This window comes from Micromys minutus, assembly GCF_963924665.1.
Source record: "Micromys minutus genome assembly, chromosome: 17".
In the NCBI taxonomy this organism is placed as follows: Eukaryota; Metazoa; Chordata; class Mammalia; order Rodentia; family Muridae; genus Micromys; species Micromys minutus.
Window position 1 is genome coordinate 20,893,220 of NC_137952.1, and position 18,869 is coordinate 20,912,088.

The following is an 18,869-nucleotide window of genomic DNA, read 5'->3' on the forward strand; positions in this document are numbered from 1 at the left end:
GAAAAGGGCAGGCTTATGAAGCTCTACTACTAGATGAAGTGTTACAGGTAATTAAAGGTTATGGGGAGAAAGAGAGAGTCAATTTCTTCTAAGGACAACCCCCCAATAGAATCTCCAGTCCCAAGTACTCAGCTCTAGACATATTATATACAACAAACACTAAACTGACTCAGTAAGTTGAAGTCACATAAACATATGTATATATAAGTAAATAATAACAATAACAATAATATCGACAACAACAATAATAATAAAGAGGTCATGAATCTGAGAGGGAGGGACATAGGAGGAACTAGAGATAGGAAAGGGAGAGTTAGAACGGTGTAAATACAGTACTTACACACATAACTCTCAAAAATATTTAAAAATTTTATATATGAAGAAATTTATATTTCTACAATGTGTTAAGTCCTCTGTCTATCTTTATATATGAAAATTAAAATAATGGTACAAAGTAATGCCTGAAACATAATACTGACAAACATTAATGATTATTACTAATAATGGTAGTTGTGAAAGTTTAATCTGCAGATTAGGGGACTCAGAATTCCTTAGGCAATCGGGAAGGACATAACAATTCAAAGATATTATTTTTTGTATTTTATTGTATTTGTGTTTTAATTGTATTTATATTGGCACTGATGGTGGAGAAAAGTGATAGGCAAAAGTGTCAGTAAGACTTATTGTCACTTTCCGGGAAAACAGCCATTTCACATTGCAGTGTCTTGCATGAAGAAGAAGAAGAACCTAATAATAAAACTTTTCAGATGATATCATTCAACCCGATAAATGCAATGGTGAGATGCACAAAGCGGCACATCAGCACTAAGTTTTTTTTTTTTCTTGAAGATAAACATTTATATGCAATTGAGTTGCCAAGTAAACTAGCCTCTTGTCTGATGGAATGCCATTTTAAATGAAAAGAAAAACAACCTGTGACTAGGTGGTTTGGATAACTGGTACGTTTTTTCTAAAAAGCAAGAAATAAAAATTTCAATGTAAGCGATAGTATTTACTGCTAATAAAGAAATTTGAATTTCAAGTGTAAGCCAGACTTCTGGCAGACATTTATCAGCCACTGTGAGCTTTGACAGCTTCTCAACACTTAAAGATCCCCTGTTTAAATTATTGATACTAGCAAATGTGATTTGAAAATATTTATAATGAACTGTGTCAACAGTTGGTATCTCTGCATTATTAAAGGAAATAATGATTTCCATAGAGTAATGCATATGGCTACAAAAAATGTACCAGTGCCAACCAACAAGCAAGCTATCCCAGTGGACTTCTTTTTCAGCTTATAATTTTGTATGTTGTGTTTTATTTTCCCCATCTTGTAACTCTTCCAAGATCCACCTCCCCATCCTTCCATCCCAACTTTGTATCCCCTCTCTTTTAAAACACCCATTGAGTTCAACTTAAGCTGCCAATATAGTCTGAATGTGTGGGCTTACACTGGATGCTGATTAGCTACTAGTAGCTATCCTCTTAACGAAAATTAATTCTCTACAGCAGCTGTCAATTATGTATTAAAGCATAAACCTAATTTGTTTAAATTTGCATATGCCAACTAATTTTTTTGAGTATTTATTAGAAAAGACTCTCCATAACTGCACCAATAATCGATAGTCCTTTCTCAACTATACTTTTATTTAAGGCTTTTTTCACCTATGTTTTTTTGTCAAATACAAGAATCCAACTGTCTTTCAGATAATAGTTTTATAAAAAGATTTTTAAAAATCTTTTTTTCAAAAGAAAAATTAGTTATTTTTCATGGAAATATATTACTAAGTGTGTAGCTATACATTTTAATTATTTTAGGTGAATTAGCAACATTATAAAAATGTTGCAGTTTTAATTTCTAAGTAAATACTGACATATAAATAGCTTAGATTAGAGCTCTAAGACCTATGCAATGTTTGGGAATATAAATAATCTTCAAGACACTCAGTGGTGGAAGGACCATGTCTCTTACAAAGCAGAGACTGTCATCCCTTGAAAGCAAAGCTCTGTCTTCAGCCTGGGTGGAGCCGACTCCATCAGGCTATGTGATTCTCAGGAGTGAGCCAAGGCTTCCACCTAGAAAGCCACAGCTTAAGGCTATGTCTCTGCTGGCCTCTGAGTCGATCAAAGTGAGCACATGAGAGCACGACTCCTCATATTGAGAAATAGAGTGAGGATTAAAGAATCATTATCTTGAGAATTGAATCCTGGAGGTTAAGGACTCTGACCATTATTCACAGGGCACTAAAGTGCTCCCCATTAGCTTGAAGGACTCTGGAAGTTTCCTCCTTAATTTGAGCTGAATTTGAGCTTCAGGCCGGTCACCTTCAGGGAAGGGAGGGGTTGAGTCTGTGTTATTCAGTGGCTATATGGCCTTTTTCGGTTGGCTCTGTAGCCAACATGGGGCAGGCTAGAGATGATTCTTCAACCTCAGCATCAGCTTATCTTCATCAATGCAGATGGTCTCCATAGTAATGGAAACCATGGTTGTAAGGTGTAAGAGTTTTACTGTAGCATCAGTGAGCTTCCAGGAACCAGGGTGTATGTCATGGACATGTTTCTGCATGTCATTGACTGAAAACCAAGAGACCTGTTGTATCACTTCTAAATTAGCTTCTCAATCAAATGCTATTTTATGGGGATTTTCTAGGTGCCCAGGACTGTGCTAGGTGCTTCTATAAAACCATTTCAGATCACCATTATTGTTCATAGGTTCCTAGCTGGGGAAACTAAAAAATGTATGTAATTTATTTGGTCATGCTGTCCAACTGGCTTCAGAATATTTGTGTTAATACCCATAAACTGGACTGCTCTGCCTGGGTCACAGAAGCCTCCTTCTGCAGTGGGCAGCAGCTAATGCAGAGATGAATAGCTGTTCAAAGTGATAAAAAGCAAAAAGTGAAGAAGAGACTAAGTGTTCATCCCTAAATGGGATATTTGTATTAACTACCCTGCCCTCTGCCATGGCTCAGAAAATGAAATGGAAGAGTAGGTATAAAGAACAAAAGAGCTAGAGGATAAGAAGGGTGTAAGGATGCTCTCTCCAAGACATGCTATCACCTTCATGAATTTGCACAGCTGTGCTTCTTTGCACTAAGCCCCAGTTCTGGCATAGACAGGAGAGGTGTGCTCCAGGCTCTATCCTTTAGTGAGGACCAGTTGATTGCTTCTGGTGAATGGAGAACATTTTTTTAGAGTCCCTACTGGTAATTCTCCTGTGCTCCAGTGGGTGGCCCCATGCGCACACATATACAGACAGTGCTAATTAGACTTATCAAAATCAATAACACAAACAACAAATGAACAATCTTTAAACAAAAGAGAAAAAAGAGGAGAAAGTACAGAGAGATGTATCAGTGGTTTAGAGCACTTGCTTTTGTACAGGACCTGAGCTTAGGTCCTAGCACCCATGTTGGGTGACTCAGAGCCGCCTGCAACTCTAGCTTTAGGGGTCTCTGCTCTCGCTGGCCTCTGTGAACATTGTCACTCAGGTGCATGTGCCCACCAAAAGGCACACACATACACAAAATTCAAAATAACATGAATCTTTAGAAAAAAGATATGAAGCTAGTAGGGGGCATGTTGGGAGATATGCAAAGAGAGCTGGAAGAGGAAGGTAGGGTAGATATGACCATATTTCACTGTATATGTGCACAAAACTGTCAAGGGTTAAAAAATAATGTGTAAAATAAAATAAAAATAAAGGTGGTTCGAACTTTCAGATTCCTACCCACACCAGCAGGAGCTGTCAAGTGTCCCTACTGGTTCAGCTCATGGGACTTTTAGAAAGTGATACTATTTATGTCAAGAAGAAAGAAATAGAGAAACAAAGGAAGATTCATATCACTAAGAGGTCTGTGTTTCGTGACGAGCAAAATAAACCAAACTGTCAAAAAAAAAAAAAAAAAAAAAAAAGGAACGAAGTGAATTATGCACTGATTGCCCCGATGAGATTATTAACATTCCGATGCATTCAATTTTTGCAATTAGTGTAATTATATATAGGCAACTTCCTCAAATGTACTGATATGACACATTTAAAATGATTATTTAAGCTAAGTCAGAATAGCAACATGCTGAATTTCAGAATAGTACTGCATTTCTTAGAAAGATTTGATTTCTAGGGAGCATCTTAGAAGACAATAGTTTCTTCACTCCCTGACTTTTGTGCTAGTTTCTGCAAAGGAAACAGAGTGTCTTCCCACTAGAGCTTGATTTAGCACACCCATTTGAAAGTGTCTGGTCCAGCTGTTTACTCTCCAACTGTCATTTTATAACCTGGTTTCAAACTCTAAGCTGTCCACTTGTGACCATTACAGGAAACGTCACCAGCCATCTACCATTGTCTCAAGACCTCCCCTTTAAGTAGTCAAATGACCAGACCTCCCCTTTAAGTAGTCAAATGACCAGTTTCTAATGCCAACTACCACAAAAGGGGTCATTTGCTCTCATGGTGCAGGTTTCTGTCTTAAAACTGCAGAAGTCTAGAACTTTCAAATACTTTTCTCGACATATTTTTTTCTTTTCTCTCCAAATTTAGATCACAAGGCAAATGGTCATCACTCAATGAGCTACATGCTTCTAATCAAAGAGCGCATGATGGTCACTGGCAAAGCAAATCCCAAACCCGTACTGTTAAATTTCCGAGCGGACTCTTAAATCTGGGTCAGCCTGGAAGAAACAAATTCCAATTACACTGGAGAGAAGGGATAAAGGAAACTACACTGTACTGAAGTTAAACGCAGAAAACAACTTACAATGTTCACAGTACAATGGAATAGAAAATTGTTATGTGCATTTAAGCAACTTGTACCTGTTTTAAAATTCCAAGTGATTGGAAGTCAGCCTGATGTATGCTGTAGACGGTCAGAGGAGTGAACAGAAATGTATGATTTCCAAGTGAAGTCTACCTGTGTGTGTGTGTGTAAGAAAGCAAAGAAAGATGATCAATCTGGTTTGCTGGGGAAGTAGGGAGGGATTCAGAGGAGCTGGGAAAGAAGAAACCATAATCAAAATATATTGTATAAAATTATTTTCCATTAAGAAAAAAGAATAGATAAGAGTTGCTGATTTACTCTTACAGTACTGGCCAACAGCCCCTGTTAAGCCCCCAGCTTAAGGGGCTGTGGTGGGGATGATGGTTGTGATTTATTTTTGACCTCTGCTTTCTGTTTTCCTCTTGTTCTTAGATCGAACAATGGATCCCCATTCACTAAAAGATCTCAATAGTGAGTCTGTAGAAGTTGTGTTACTTCACAGGGCAAAAGGGACTCTGCAGGTAACACTAACCGAAAGATTCTGAGTCAGAAGGATTACTGTGAATGACTTGGGGGTTTATTTCATCCCAAGAGTTTTTGAGAGAAGAGGCAAGAGTCAGCAAAGAATGACTGGGGTCCCAGAGGAGCTGTTCTCTACCCAAAGAAGGCAATGGTCCTCGAATAGAGGGAAATGACAAGAAGCGACCCTCCAGGAGTGCAGTCTTCTGTATCCTCTGAAACCGTAAGGTAATAAGTTTGTGCTGTTGGGGGTGTAGGTAGGTTTAGGGTAATTTGCTACAGAAGTGATTATTAGGAAACATGTATACTGTGAGTCTAGGTCTTGAGCAGAGGATTTTTTTAAAACTCCTTTTTGAGACTAAGACTCTATCAGGTTGTTGACAAAGTGGAGGTCTCCATTCAACTGGTCCAGAGCTTAAAGCCAAGCTAGACTTAACATTAAACACAAAGAATAGTTATGAATGGATGGACAGCACATAGAGATCATATACAGAGCTTGCTATCTTTTTCACAGAAGCCTGGTTTGCCTCTACCTCTGAAAATCAAATGCTATTACAACCTTTATCTTACTGAGACCCCCCCACTGAGAAAGTGGTGATGCTGCAGGTGACAGACATCATATGCCCACCACGCAGAACTCACCTGGCTCTTCTGTCTTGACAGTATTTAAGACCCTGTTTGTGCAGGGTCCCTCTCTACTCTGTGGTTAATATTCCTCAAGGATCCAGCTTTATTTCAAACAGAGGTTTTATCAACTTGAATCACCCAGAATCTATTTTCTAGATTGGTTGGTGCATCATGGATTGGCTTATGACCAACTTTCCTAGTCAGTCAAAGGTGGCCTCGGGGCCCTTTGAACAGCAGGAGAAGCTGTCTTGCTCATCCTTTTGACACAGTCAGGAATAGATTTAAGGCCCATTAAGCCCGTAGCCGGCATCCCACTGCTTGTCTGAAAACAAAGCTGGAACAAGTGGACTGAGGAAGGAGTGAACACAGCTGCTGGCTCAGTCCATCCCACTGAATGGCTCCATCTCTAACTCTGCAAAAATGCCCATCACTGTGGCCTCTCTCTTGCTCTTCTCCCTCAACTGGGTTTTCTGTGTCTTGTTTGCTAAAAGTGTTGGACATGAGAAACATGGAAAGCAAGCTTGCATGGCCTATGCTTTCTACACTCAATGGAGAAGCTAAGGTGGATGCAGACCTTTAACCTTCAGAATTAACATTGTTGTTAATGTTGTTGGGATTCTGTAAATCCCATCCCTCAGTTACCTAGCAATATCCAGGTAAATCCCACTCCTCAGTTACCTGGCAATAGCCAGCTATGCTCCACCCTAGGGACCTGACACTATAAAAGGGGCTTCTTGCCCCCTCCTCTCTCTCTTGCTCTCTCTTGCTCTCCCGCCCTTGCCCCTCCTCTTCCTTCTCTCTTCTCCCCTCTCCACATGCTCATGGCCGGCCTCTACTCCTCTACTTCTCTATTCCTTTCTTCTCTCTCTGTTTCTACTACCCCCTTATCACCCCCATGACCTGAATAAACTCTATTCTGTACTATACCTGTGATCCCCCAGAGGCATCTCCCTTGCCCCCCAGGCCTCACCACACCTCTATGGGCCATATCCCTCCCCTCCACTCTCTTTATCCTTTTCCTAATGAAAGTCAGCATTATGTTTTTCAAATCCTTCTTTGTTAACTTTCCTTTTACATACAGAAAACAAACAAAAACAGAGAGGCTAAGAACTTACCTAACATCTCAGTTGGTAAGTGGTGATCTCCAGGCTGCTGGAATCCATTCCTTGTACTTTAGCATCTCAAGTTACTTACCTTTGTAACACTCAGAAAAATAGATATTTTATCAGTACCTTAAACTTACATTATGCCTACTGTCTAGACACTCTCTTAATAAGTCATGAAATAGATTCAGATGTAAAATCCTGAAACCCATAAAGTTTTAGTTCTTTGCCTGACATTCTTGGTCAGATTACTTTCTTAGAGCCTCATTTTCCTTACCAATAAAATAAAATCACCCTATAAAATTCCTCTTGAAGGTGGCAGTATAGTAATAAAAGCACTGGGCAGGGCCAGCTGTGTGTCCTCACATGAGTCATCTACCTCTCTGTGTCTCTGTCTGCATCTGAAAGTGTATGTCTGTGAGACACGCTGTGCTCTTAAAGGAGTGGCAATAATGTATTCAAGCGGCAAATGAAAGCCCGTGGCTTCACTGGGCTCAGCGGTAAGCAGCAAGCTTTTACTACCACTTTTAGTGTCCAATTTCAATGCTATTCAGCTTGCTTTCCCTACGAGTACAACCTGAGATTGAAGAAATAAAACAAAATCTAAAATTCCAGCAGTTCCTGATGGCAGTAAGTGGCGATTATCAAAGCTTCAGTGCACACCACTGATCACCTAGATGGAGGAGAAGACTTCTGGGAACTGCAGAGCTTTTGTGATGTCTGTCCTGACTGCTGGTGGAGAGAAACATCTGTCAGAGGTCTCATGGCATGGTCTACTGGGGAAGGGATTCCTATCCTATGTGCTCCCCGTCGTGGTCTGACTTACCAAATGGTTAAGTATCTACTGCTTCGCAATAGAAAAAACCAGGGAAAGTTAAATCCATGGACGTCAAGGACTCAACTTTAGGCAAATTAATCAGGAAAATTTCTCTGTGCTTCTCCAATATGTCTCTGGCCCAAGATATACAGTTGGGAGCCATTTACCTTACTTAACAAGAACACAGGTGTTGGGGGATATCACTGGGAATGACACTTCAGGGCGGTCTAAAATGAAAGCAAAGCCCTTAAGACACCAGAACAGTGTGCTCTTGGGTAACATCTGTGTTTAATGTGTGTTACTGGGTCACAAAGAACATCCACGGGTGCTGTGAGGCTGGCTGAGGGCTCACAGCATCAGCATATGGCCCAGATTTTCATGTGCTTTTTGGGAACTACATACTTGGTTTTGTCTGTTCTCGCTTTCCAAGCCTAAGACTAGGGCAAGAGTTTCAGCTCCTTGTCAGTTTTCACACTTCTTGCTGCAAATGATGAACACCACAGGTTAGCTAGCATTTCCTGCATGTCCTGCAATGTGTTGAGTCCTATACCTGAATTAGCATTCAGTCCTCACAAACATCACCCAAGAACAGAAAGGACAGATGTGGCAGGGACCAATCCTCACTTTACATCTTGTTTAAGTAAAGAAGATTTTAGTTTCTTCAACAGAAGTGGATTCTTGTAAATAGCAGGTTTGTTAATGCATCCAAGAGAGTGAGAGCTAAGCATGGATGTGGAGGTTTTTGACTGTTTACAACAGACTATGGACCCCACTACCGAGTCCTACTAGCCTGGCTACCTTGGAGCCTAGTTTTCAGGGAAGACGGTGTACATTCATCTTGCTGCGATACCTATCTGCTGGATCTGTCTCTATATTTCCCCTCCTCTGTATTATTGTGCATCTATGTGTGCTTGTGTACGTGCATGGGTTTGTGGATGGGGGTAAAAGTATATGGACAGGAATGTGTGCATGTGTGTCATCATGTTGGTGGAGGCCAGAAGTCAACCCTGGGTGTTGTTTACTTTGTTTGAGACAGGGTCTTTCACTGGCCGGCAGCTAATCAAGTAGGCTGAGCATGTCTGGACAGGTCGTACTGGAGACCAGTTTGTAGCTACCTTGTCAGCACACCAGCATTTTCCCAAGGGTTCTAAAGATCGAGTTCAGTCCCTAGTTTATACGTATAGGGGTAGAAACAAGCACGCAAACCCTCAAACTTCTCTCCTCACCACCTGGATACTTTTTAGTGTCAGGAGCAGCAATGCTATCCAAGCTACCAGTGAAGCTGCATTCTGCTCTATGGCTCCCTGGGGTCTCATCCATCTGAAGGGGCTAATTAGCCTGTTGTTTCTGAGAACAGTCATCCAGCCTCGTAATCACTTTCTCAAAATGTACATGCAATTGCATGACTGATGGTGATATGACAGAAAAAAGAACATGGAAGGGACAGAGAGCTCGCTGATCTGATTGCAGGGGGGGAGGGGCAGGGAATGAGAATACCCCTCCCCCACCTATGAGACTCAGATCTTTGAATGTTTGGTCCTTAGTTGGGGGAACTGTCTTGGGAAGGGCCCAGTGGACTTTGGGGTTTCAAAAGCCTATGCCGGACCTAGTCTGCCTCTCTCATCTCCAGGAAGAAGGGGACATCATCTTTTTTGCTACTGCTCCAGTGCCATGCCTTCCTGCCTGCCACCATGCTACTGCCATGAAGGCAGTGGACTGAGCTTGTGAAACTAAGCCAGCCCCCAGTTAAATGCTTCCTTTGGTGTGTCTCCTCACAGGTATAGAATAGTGACGAAGGCCCGGAGAAACACCTGAAATGAAGACGAAGCTGAGACAGAACTATGGGGCAATGTGAGCCTCTTCACTCACGTCTGGATACCTGATGTAGCTGGTGTGATGTAAACAGGAAGCAGGAGGTCACTGAGCTTGGTTGCTTATCGGGAGGAAAATAAACAACAACGGTGACATTTAAAGTATCTAGGACAGTGCCAGGTATAAAGGACACACCCAGTATATGTAAGAGTTTCTTCTCCAGTTTTAAACACAGATCACCAAAACAGAGGCCCACCATTGCTTACCCAAGCCCCAGAGGACCTGGTATGTATCGGTGGGTCTATGGCCAGAAAGGGAGCAGTATAGTTGGTTCTGACCCTGTTTCTTTCTCAGAGCTGTGCTTCTCTGCTTCTCTTTTGCTATTCCCTTTCCCTTTTATGGACTATTATGATTACTCTGGTTCTAACAGTCCCTAGTTCCTGACTGGAGCTTAGCGGACCAACATCTTTAATCTCACCTGTGACCAGCGTTCTCTTTCACATCCAACATCATATTTGTACATTTGTACATTCTATATTTGTACATGGCATGCTGGTATCATCTGAGGCATCATACTGTCTGCCACAGTCCTTATTCAAGTTCTATCACCCAGAGCATTTCTGTCTCCTTGGTCTCAATGTCTCCCTGCAGCAGGGACACCTAAAATCCTCCTTTGAGAGATTATGTTTCTTAAACGTATTATATTGGTGCCTCAAGCAGTGCCTGAAATATGGGAGGTGATCTCCAAATATTTGAAATCAAATACTGTGCCAGATATGCTTTGCATATACTAAATAATTTAATCCTTATAATGACCCAACGAGGTAAGTATTTATTCTCTTTTCAGTTTACAGGCAAGAAAGCAGACACAGAGGCATCATGCATTTAACCTTACAGAAGTGAAACAAAACAAGAATTTAAGACTAGCTTGTTTAACTCTCGAGTCCTGTACATCAGAACCATTTCACTAGCACCGAACAAACTAACACTATATAAGAAACACAGGGCTGGATGGGGGCTGTGTGGCTAATGCACTGACTGCTCTTCCAGAGAACCTGACTTTAATTCCCAGCACGCACATGACAGCTCACAAGTGTCTGTAACTCTAGTTCCAGAGAATCCAATACCCTCACACGGGCAGGCAAAACACCAATGCATATGAAATAAAAATAAACTTCAAAAAGAGACTTTCACAATCACTGTTTACAGGGGACCTGGAACTTTTTATATAGACAATACCTATAGGACTATCAATGTCTTAGATCAATGCCACCTCTATATAGTTTGGGTAAGTTATTTGTCTTTAATTATGATAGAAATAAGAGTGTTTGCTTATGTGAGAAGCAATAGTATTTACAGAAGGACTCAGGACAAGGCACAGGATAATGTGGGTACCACACATACACTAAACACTTCATCTCTGCAATTCCAGGGCTAAGCCTTATACAGCAAATGAGAACACTGTAGTGAAGAACTGGGTTTTAGCAGCAGTCCTTTGAGGCACAGCATTACATCCCCAGCCCACAGACTCCAGCCCACGCATTTCCCACAGACTCCAGCCCACCCATTCCCCATAGCCTCCAGCCCACCCATTCCTCATAGACTCCAGCCCACCCATTCCCCATAGACTCCAGCCCACCCATTCCCCATAGCCTCCAGCCCACCCATTCCCCATAGACTCCAGCCCACCCATTCCTCATAGACTCCAGCCCACCCATTCCCATAGACTCCAGCCCACCCATTCCCCATGGACTCCAGCCCACCCATTCCCATAGACCCCAGCCCACCCATTCCCATAGACTCCAGCCCACCCATTCCTCATAGACTCCAGCCCACCCATTCCCATAGACTCCAGCCCACCCATTCCCCATGGACTCCAGCCAACCCTAACCTGTTGATATGCTTGGATTCAGCCTGAACGTTCCTGTCCTTTGGCATTCTTGTGCAATGCTGTGAACACAACGCTTTTTTTTCCTATTTTATCTATTTGCTCATGTTCCAACCCCTCTTCAGGCCGTGAATTGTATTTTTGTTTGAACTTTCTTATCACAATCCACCCTCATTACTGTATAAGTTATCTATCTAAACCTAATTTCACTTTTAGATTCAAGGCCCCACTTTCCATGTTTGTGAGTCTTAAAGTGAATAATTTACAATTATAGGTTAAAAGATTTAGGTAAATGGAATGAATATAGAAAAAAAATTCCCACATTAAGACCCAGTAAGGAAAGGAAAATAAAAATCCCATGTAAAGAGGGAAGCCACTTAAACTCCAATGAGACATTACATGGCATGCTGAGGGAGGAGGGAGAGGAGCAAGGTTAGAAGAAAGACTTCACAGAGAAGGTATAACTCCATGTTCTCTCTTAAAAAGGAAATCTAATGATATTGCCCGAGCCATCATTGAATTTATTGTCTAAAATTTCTAAATTCTAAAACCACAGAGCCACCGCATTGGTGCGGTGACCTCTCTTGGTGTTCATTTGTACCAGAGTCCAGGACTCACTCTGGTTATAAAGAACACTTCCTCTGCCCAGGTGTGTTCATAAATAAGCGGCAGCATTCACCTGGAGAGACTTTTGGTCCAGAGATGTCACACCATTCAGTAACAAAGCAAATGCTTCCCCAAGTAGCAGCTTTGGGACTTGGTGGATTTATAGTCATCTCTGGGGACTCCTCTGGTCTGGGCTTTATCAGAGGAGTGGCAGAGGAAAGCAAGTGTGTCCCAGGGATAAGAATACCAGCCCAGCTCTGTGAGAGGGAGGCAGCGTTTGTACAACACAGCACAGGCTGAGAACAGAAGGCACCACACCTCCTTTCGACAGACTCACTTCTACATCTAGTTCTTAGCACTGCTCTGTGCTGCTGAATTACAGTGTGTCAGCACAAGGCCTCGCATGTCAGTAGGGGGCCCTGTCTCCTTTGCTTGCACTGCTTAAGAGACTACATATCCTTTGGGGCATTTCTTTTTTACAGAGAAGATGAGGAAAATCATCTTCCATGGAGAAGGCACAGGTACATCACATTTCATCTATAAAATCTGATACCTGATTTTCATTTTCTCAACTTTAGATTTAGAGAGAAACAGCTGCTTGTTCTCTTCTGGAGGAATAACCCAGTTGCTACAGCTACACATTTATATTTAAGGAAATTCTGTTTTAACGGCAGCTTGCAGTCCAGTCTTAGTATGCAAGGGCTCTCTTACGAATGTGCTAGACAGAGACATAAAAATATGACCTAGTATGATGGGCTATTGCTGTATCATTTCATTATCATATAGCTCTTTGGTGATACTGTAATGGTTTTCAATGAAGCCATGGCTTGTAGTTAATGTAAACAAATCTCTTTAGCAGCATTCAAATGAGTTTCAGAACAGCGTTGTTCTGTCTTTCCCCAAGACCATCTGATTCACACCAAGTGCTCATAAAAGCAAAACTCGGGAAGGGGTTATCCCAACCTTACCTGATGGCTTTCAGTCCAAGTCTTTGGCATCGTTGACTTTTTTAACTGGTTATTTTTTTTTTTTTTTACTTATATTTCAAATGTTATCCCCTTTCCTGGTTTCCTCTGGAACCCCCCTATCCCATCCTCCCTCCCCTGCCTCTATGAGAGTATTCCCTCCTACCTCTTCTACCTCTCCTCCCTGGCATTCCCCTATACTGGGACATTGCGACTTCACAGGACCAAGGCCTCTCCTCTTATTGATGGCCAATAAGGCCATCCTCTGCTACATATGCAGGTGGGGCCATGGGTCCCTCTATGTGTACTCTTTGTTTAGTAGTTTAGTCTCTGGGAGCTCTGGGGGATATGGTTGGTTGATTGACTTTCATGTGCTAAAATTCTGCATATTGTTGGGTTCTGACTTTCATTGCGAGTGATCACTCACAGCAGTTATGACAGGAAACAACATGATACTACAGGAAGAGAAGATATTTAGACCTGAAGTAAAGTCATAGCTTCACTTGACTTAGTTATCTCAGATTTGAGTTAATTAGTGGCCAGGAAATTTTTCTGGATTCAAGATGAAAAGGAGAATCATTGGCCTGGTATGTCTTGATTCTACTGAGTCCTATTTTCCTCAGTTGAATAATGAAGAAAAGAGGAAAACTAACATCATTAGTAACATTAGTAACTAGAATATATGGAGGTGCATGAATTCACCATCCTCTCCTAAAGTCATATTTTGTCCAGATAAATCACATAAGCAATGACATAGACAAGTTGTCTCTAATTTATAGAATTTTAACCATTTTTACAATTGGATGTGGTAAAGGAATTTAATCCAGCAACATGGCTGTTCTGGCAAGGAATGGCATTCAAAGACCTTCTAGGTCTATGTGATCTGGCTGGAAGTAGCCATGTTTAAAAGTGATGTGTAACTGAGGGGCAGACAAAGTAAAAACTGACAAAATGAGTCATAGATAGCATTTGCCCAACTATCACGAGAACAACACAGGAAAGAGAAAGCAATTCAGTGAGTGTAGTTCAGTTGAGTTCAGGGAATGCGGTGGAGTGCATTTGAGTTCATCAGTTGAGTTGGGAATCAGTGCCGTGGAGTTGAACTCATTCATGAGTTTGAATAGAAGCACTTGAGCCCAGAAAATAAGTAAGAGCCAGAAGATTAGAACAAATTGCCAGAATTTGTTTGAGGCCAAGACGAGCAATTCAGTGAAAAGCTCAGAGAAGCCATATTGAATCAGTAAGTTTGGAGAGGAGTTTGAGCCAGAACCTCTGAGTTGATCCAGCTAGCCAGAGATCAGAAAAAACTAGAAGTACGAAGGGGTGAGCTTATTTATCAGGAAGCCTCTGAGATGACAATTGCATCTGAAGAATGAAAGCTACTTTAATATATGGTGCCCAATGTGATTGGAGGAGAATGCCCACCGATAATTTGAAAAGCAGAGGACGTTTGATAGAAATGTCACAGAGGATAGGAGACATCTGAGAGAAAGCCATCAAGAAGCAATTCACCTGGGATAGTCTTCACAGGAGGCATCAGCTCCTCGAGTTCAGCTGGATGCCCAGAGAGACTTGCAAGACTCTGAAGTGGCAAGAGCCTCAAGCCAGAGCAAGGAATGACACAGGAACCTCTGAGACAGCGAATCACAGTAAGCCATCCCAAAAGACAAGTTTAATTATATAGAAATTGGGAAACTCCATTTCAGATCCCTTAAGATCAAGGGCAGGAGTTGAGGGGATGGAAATATTACTTGACAAAACCATTGCAGTACTTACTGCAATTGAGGCCACCAGGATAAACCTCTACCTACTTCCAATTGCAATCTTTATACATGTATTCTCAAAAAAGGTTGAAAATTAGCTCTACAACAAGAAAAATTAGCTATGATAGTACACATGTTTGAGAGTCCAAAAGATAGAGGAAGTAAGAAAACAGAAAGTGCTTAATTGTGAAGCTCTGGTACCTAATGAAATTAAGGATCAAGATAGACAGCCCATTGAACCTACAATGCTACCTTTTAAGTCAATTAAACTGATCAACCATTTTCATTATTTCTTGGATCTTAAAGCATTCAGGATACAATGCGTAGACATCTTATAATTCCTCAGATGAGAGGCAGCATGGTGGAACATGTGCAGTCTCCAGTGACTATCAGGTGTATATATTACACCAAGCACACAGAACATGATCTGTCTGCTATAGTGCTGAGGCACAGTTGTGTAGGAAGTAATCCATGGTATTTGAACCCATCCAGAGAACAAGAGTTAGCAGAGGCAGATGATGAATGATTCCATCTGATTGACCAGATTCACTTAACATGACATGGTCACTTTGTGGGAACCTTATCTGTAAGACATTGTCAAAAAAAGCATTCACTTCCAGAATCAATTTTCTGCTGGTAATATAGAAGATATGGGGATTAGTGCAAGTGATTAGCAGTACTTATTTGGTGGCAACCACAGAGAGAGAGAGAGGGGAAGGAGGGAAGGAGGGAAGGAGAGGGAGGGAGGGAGAGAGAGGGAGGGAGGGGAAGAGAGGGAGGGAGGGGAAGAGAGAGAGAGAAAGAGTCTAGTAACTTGGGGGGGGGGGTGAAATCTACAATCCAGTGGCTTGAGTTTATCAAAATCAAAATATTTGCAAGGTTATGGGATAAGACTGACCAGGATTGCCAGAGCCATGTTACAATATACTCTCTCAGAGGCTTCAAAGCTTCCACTGATAACTTGGGATAATCTATTCTCTTCAGAGACATTCTGACAAAGATGGAAAGTTAATATAAGGGCAATAAGATGTGTGAACCCCCCCAAAGTAGTGTTTCCAGATACACCTATCATATCTTGATAGTCTATTTCTCTAGTAGATGATCTAAAAGTGTGTTCCAAGATAGATAGGGATAGGGAACAAGCTAAAAAGTAATGATGTTGAACCTGGGACTTTTTTCTTCTTTAGACAAATAATAAATTTGCCAAATCTGTAGCAAGGAGCAGACTGGTTTCATATAATATTCAGACAACCTGCTTCTTGGAATGTTAACTCATTTTGAGAGAGTCAAGTAAGTCAGTGTTCTTTAGACATGGGTCAAAATAGTTATCTACTGTGTAAAGCAGAGAAGAGGGAATTGGGACAATACTTGACATCCTTAAGAAATGGGTCAGGGACTGCAGGCTGCTGCAATCTCAATCCCACAGTAAAGAAAAAGGAGACCAAGTCTTTATTTTACAAGTCTTGTTTTACTGTTGTTTACTTTCTTTGGTTGAAGTTGTTTTCCTTGCTTAAGTAACTGTAATCAGAAATGAGAGACATTGGCAACACTTATGAAGAAAAATGAAAAACCGTAACACTAGGAACACTGATGACAAGATGCCCATGTGTTTACTTCAGAGTTTGAATAGCCCCGTGTGTCCTATGATGTGCTGGAGAAAATCAGTGACCTTAAGTCTGAGGGAGCACAGACTTGCCAGCAGTGGAAGTGAAAGGCAGTGCACTTACTGGGGTATGGTTCCTCTTCCTCTGTTGGTGGCTCCTTCTCAGGCTTGGGCGGGCCCTTGATTTTATACACTAGAGCACACAGTTTTCCTGCCCAGGAAGTGTCCTCCTCCTCCTCCTCCTCTTCCTCCAAGGGAACCCCTAGCAAGCCACAGAACAGAGTGCAAACCCAAACAGTATATTAAAGGTTATCTTATCAAACAGATAAGAACATAAAAATGAAAATTCCTACCCCTCTGGACCATTTTCAAGAGATTACAGGCAGCCTCGCAGGAGTATTTATCTACATTATACCTTTCTAGTTGCTAGAAATATATGATTTTCTGCGTGCCAGAACATCAAATAAATTTATTCCCAAGGCTTTACTTTTCCTAACCTATGTTAAAAGGTCTCTAGAGTTTCTAGAAATACATTAACATTTATTATTTTAAATGAGAAACTCGACTTAAAAAACCATATTATTCAATTTAATCATGAGCAAGAGTTATAAATGCCACGATCCACTTAAAAATCAGCAGATATGCATCCAAGCAGGGATCAATAACTTAGAATCCTTCAGGGAAGATATCCATACCCACTTAAAAATAATTTATAGTAGCTAAAATAGGGGTGTGTGTGTCAAAATCTTGGTTTGACTGGTCCACAGTATTACTTAAGTAAACTGGGTGAGGTGTAGTGTCCGTCTTCCTCCCACGTTTTTTCCTGCAGAGACCGCCCCACTCCCTTGCTGTATCTTCTAGGTAAAGGTTTTAGTCTGCCCGTCTCAGCTCCTCACTGCCACTCTAGGAAAGGAAGAGGGCTGTGGGTTCTAGAGACCCCCTCAGCAGCTCACCGCAGTGGACCAGAAGGTCCTCGTGGAAGTCATACAGCTCCTCTCGGATCTCCTCGGGGCAGGGGCAGTTCTCTCCCAGGTGAAAGTTGAGCAGCATGTTGATCTGTGAGGGCAAAAGAGGAATGGCCAGAGGACCTCCATGTCAGCCATGGGAGCTCAGAGCATGCCTTAGACACCACTCTTGATTCCTTATTTAAAAGAGTTTGGAGGGTAGAGAAAGTAAAAGTAGCTAATATAGAAACATAGCTTTTTTTCTCTTTTTCTTATACTCAAGGCTGTTTATTATTTGCACAGAATTTGGAGAATATTTGAAGTAGAAAATTCCCACTACCCAGAGATAGTCTTGTTAATAATATTTTAGTAAATTCATTTCAGATCTTATGTACATCCACAGAAATTCAAATCATACTCTCAACATAAACTTTCTTAAAATCCATTTTAAAAAAAATTTACTTTGCCTTGGACTATTTTTAAAACTTGAGTTTAGTACATTTATTTCATGCTATGTATGGATAACATTTTATATAAAATTAACTATCTGTTATAATATTTCCTATTTATATGTATATATATATATATATATTTGTGAGTACCCTGTGTGTGTGTGTGTGTGTGTGTGTATGTTTGTATGTGTGTATGTGTGTATGTGTGTGCACACATGGGCACATTTGAGCCATGGCATGCATTGTTGAAATCAGAAGATGACGACCTCAGCGTTTGGTCCTTGCCTTCCATCTTGTTTGAGGTGGGGTCTCAATGTTTTGGTTTTACTTCACACACTAAGCTAGCTAGCCTGTGAGCTTCCGGGAATTCTCCTGTCTTCATTTGCCTTCTCTCCACATGAACATTGGGATCACAGACACTTGTACTATGCACCAGCTTCAACCAGAGTTTTAGGGATTCACTATCCGGTCTTTGCACTTGTGTAGGAAGTGTTTTATACACCAGACCATCTTCTTGTGTAGGAAGCGCTTTACACACCAGACCATCTCCTTGTGTAGGAAGTGTTTTACACACCAGACCATCTCCTTGTGTAGGAAGTGTTTTACACACCAGACCATCTCCTTGTGTAGGAAGTGCTTTACACACCAGACCATCTCCTTGTGTAGGAAGTGCTTTACACACCAGACCATCTCTTTGTGTAGGAAGTGTTTTACACACCAGACCATCTCCTTGTGTAGGAACTGTTTTACACACCAGACCATCTCCTTGTGTAGGAAGTGTTTTACACACCAGACCATCTCCCGGCTTGCTTCTGTTTTTCTCATAAACAAAGTTGCTTTGAACATTTTATATACTTTTTGTTCACACATCTGATCATTTTCTTAAAATAAACTAGAAGCAAAATGAATGGAGCCATAAGTCTATGTTTTAATGGCTTGCAATAGGAATTGTAAATTGCTTCCCAGAAATCTCACAACAATTTGCATTATTCCAAATTTATCTAAGTGTT

At 41.2% G+C, this 18,869-nt stretch overlaps 1 protein-coding gene across 2 annotated transcripts in view; it reads right to left on the minus strand.

Moving 5' to 3' along the window:
* RYR3 (ryanodine receptor 3) overlaps window positions 1–18,869 on the minus strand; it is a 523,847-nt gene that overhangs the window by 152,543 nt on the left and 352,435 nt on the right. For both annotated transcript variants that reach the window (XM_080931244.1, XM_080931245.1), the window contains exons 37-38: window positions 17,417–17,519; window positions 16,588–16,725 (exon numbers count right to left, since the gene is read on the minus strand). In XM_080931244.1, coding sequence (XP_080787370.1) covers window positions 16,588–16,725; window positions 17,417–17,519 — 241 coding nt within the window. The remainder of the gene's footprint in view (window positions 1–16,587; window positions 16,726–17,416; window positions 17,520–18,869) is intronic.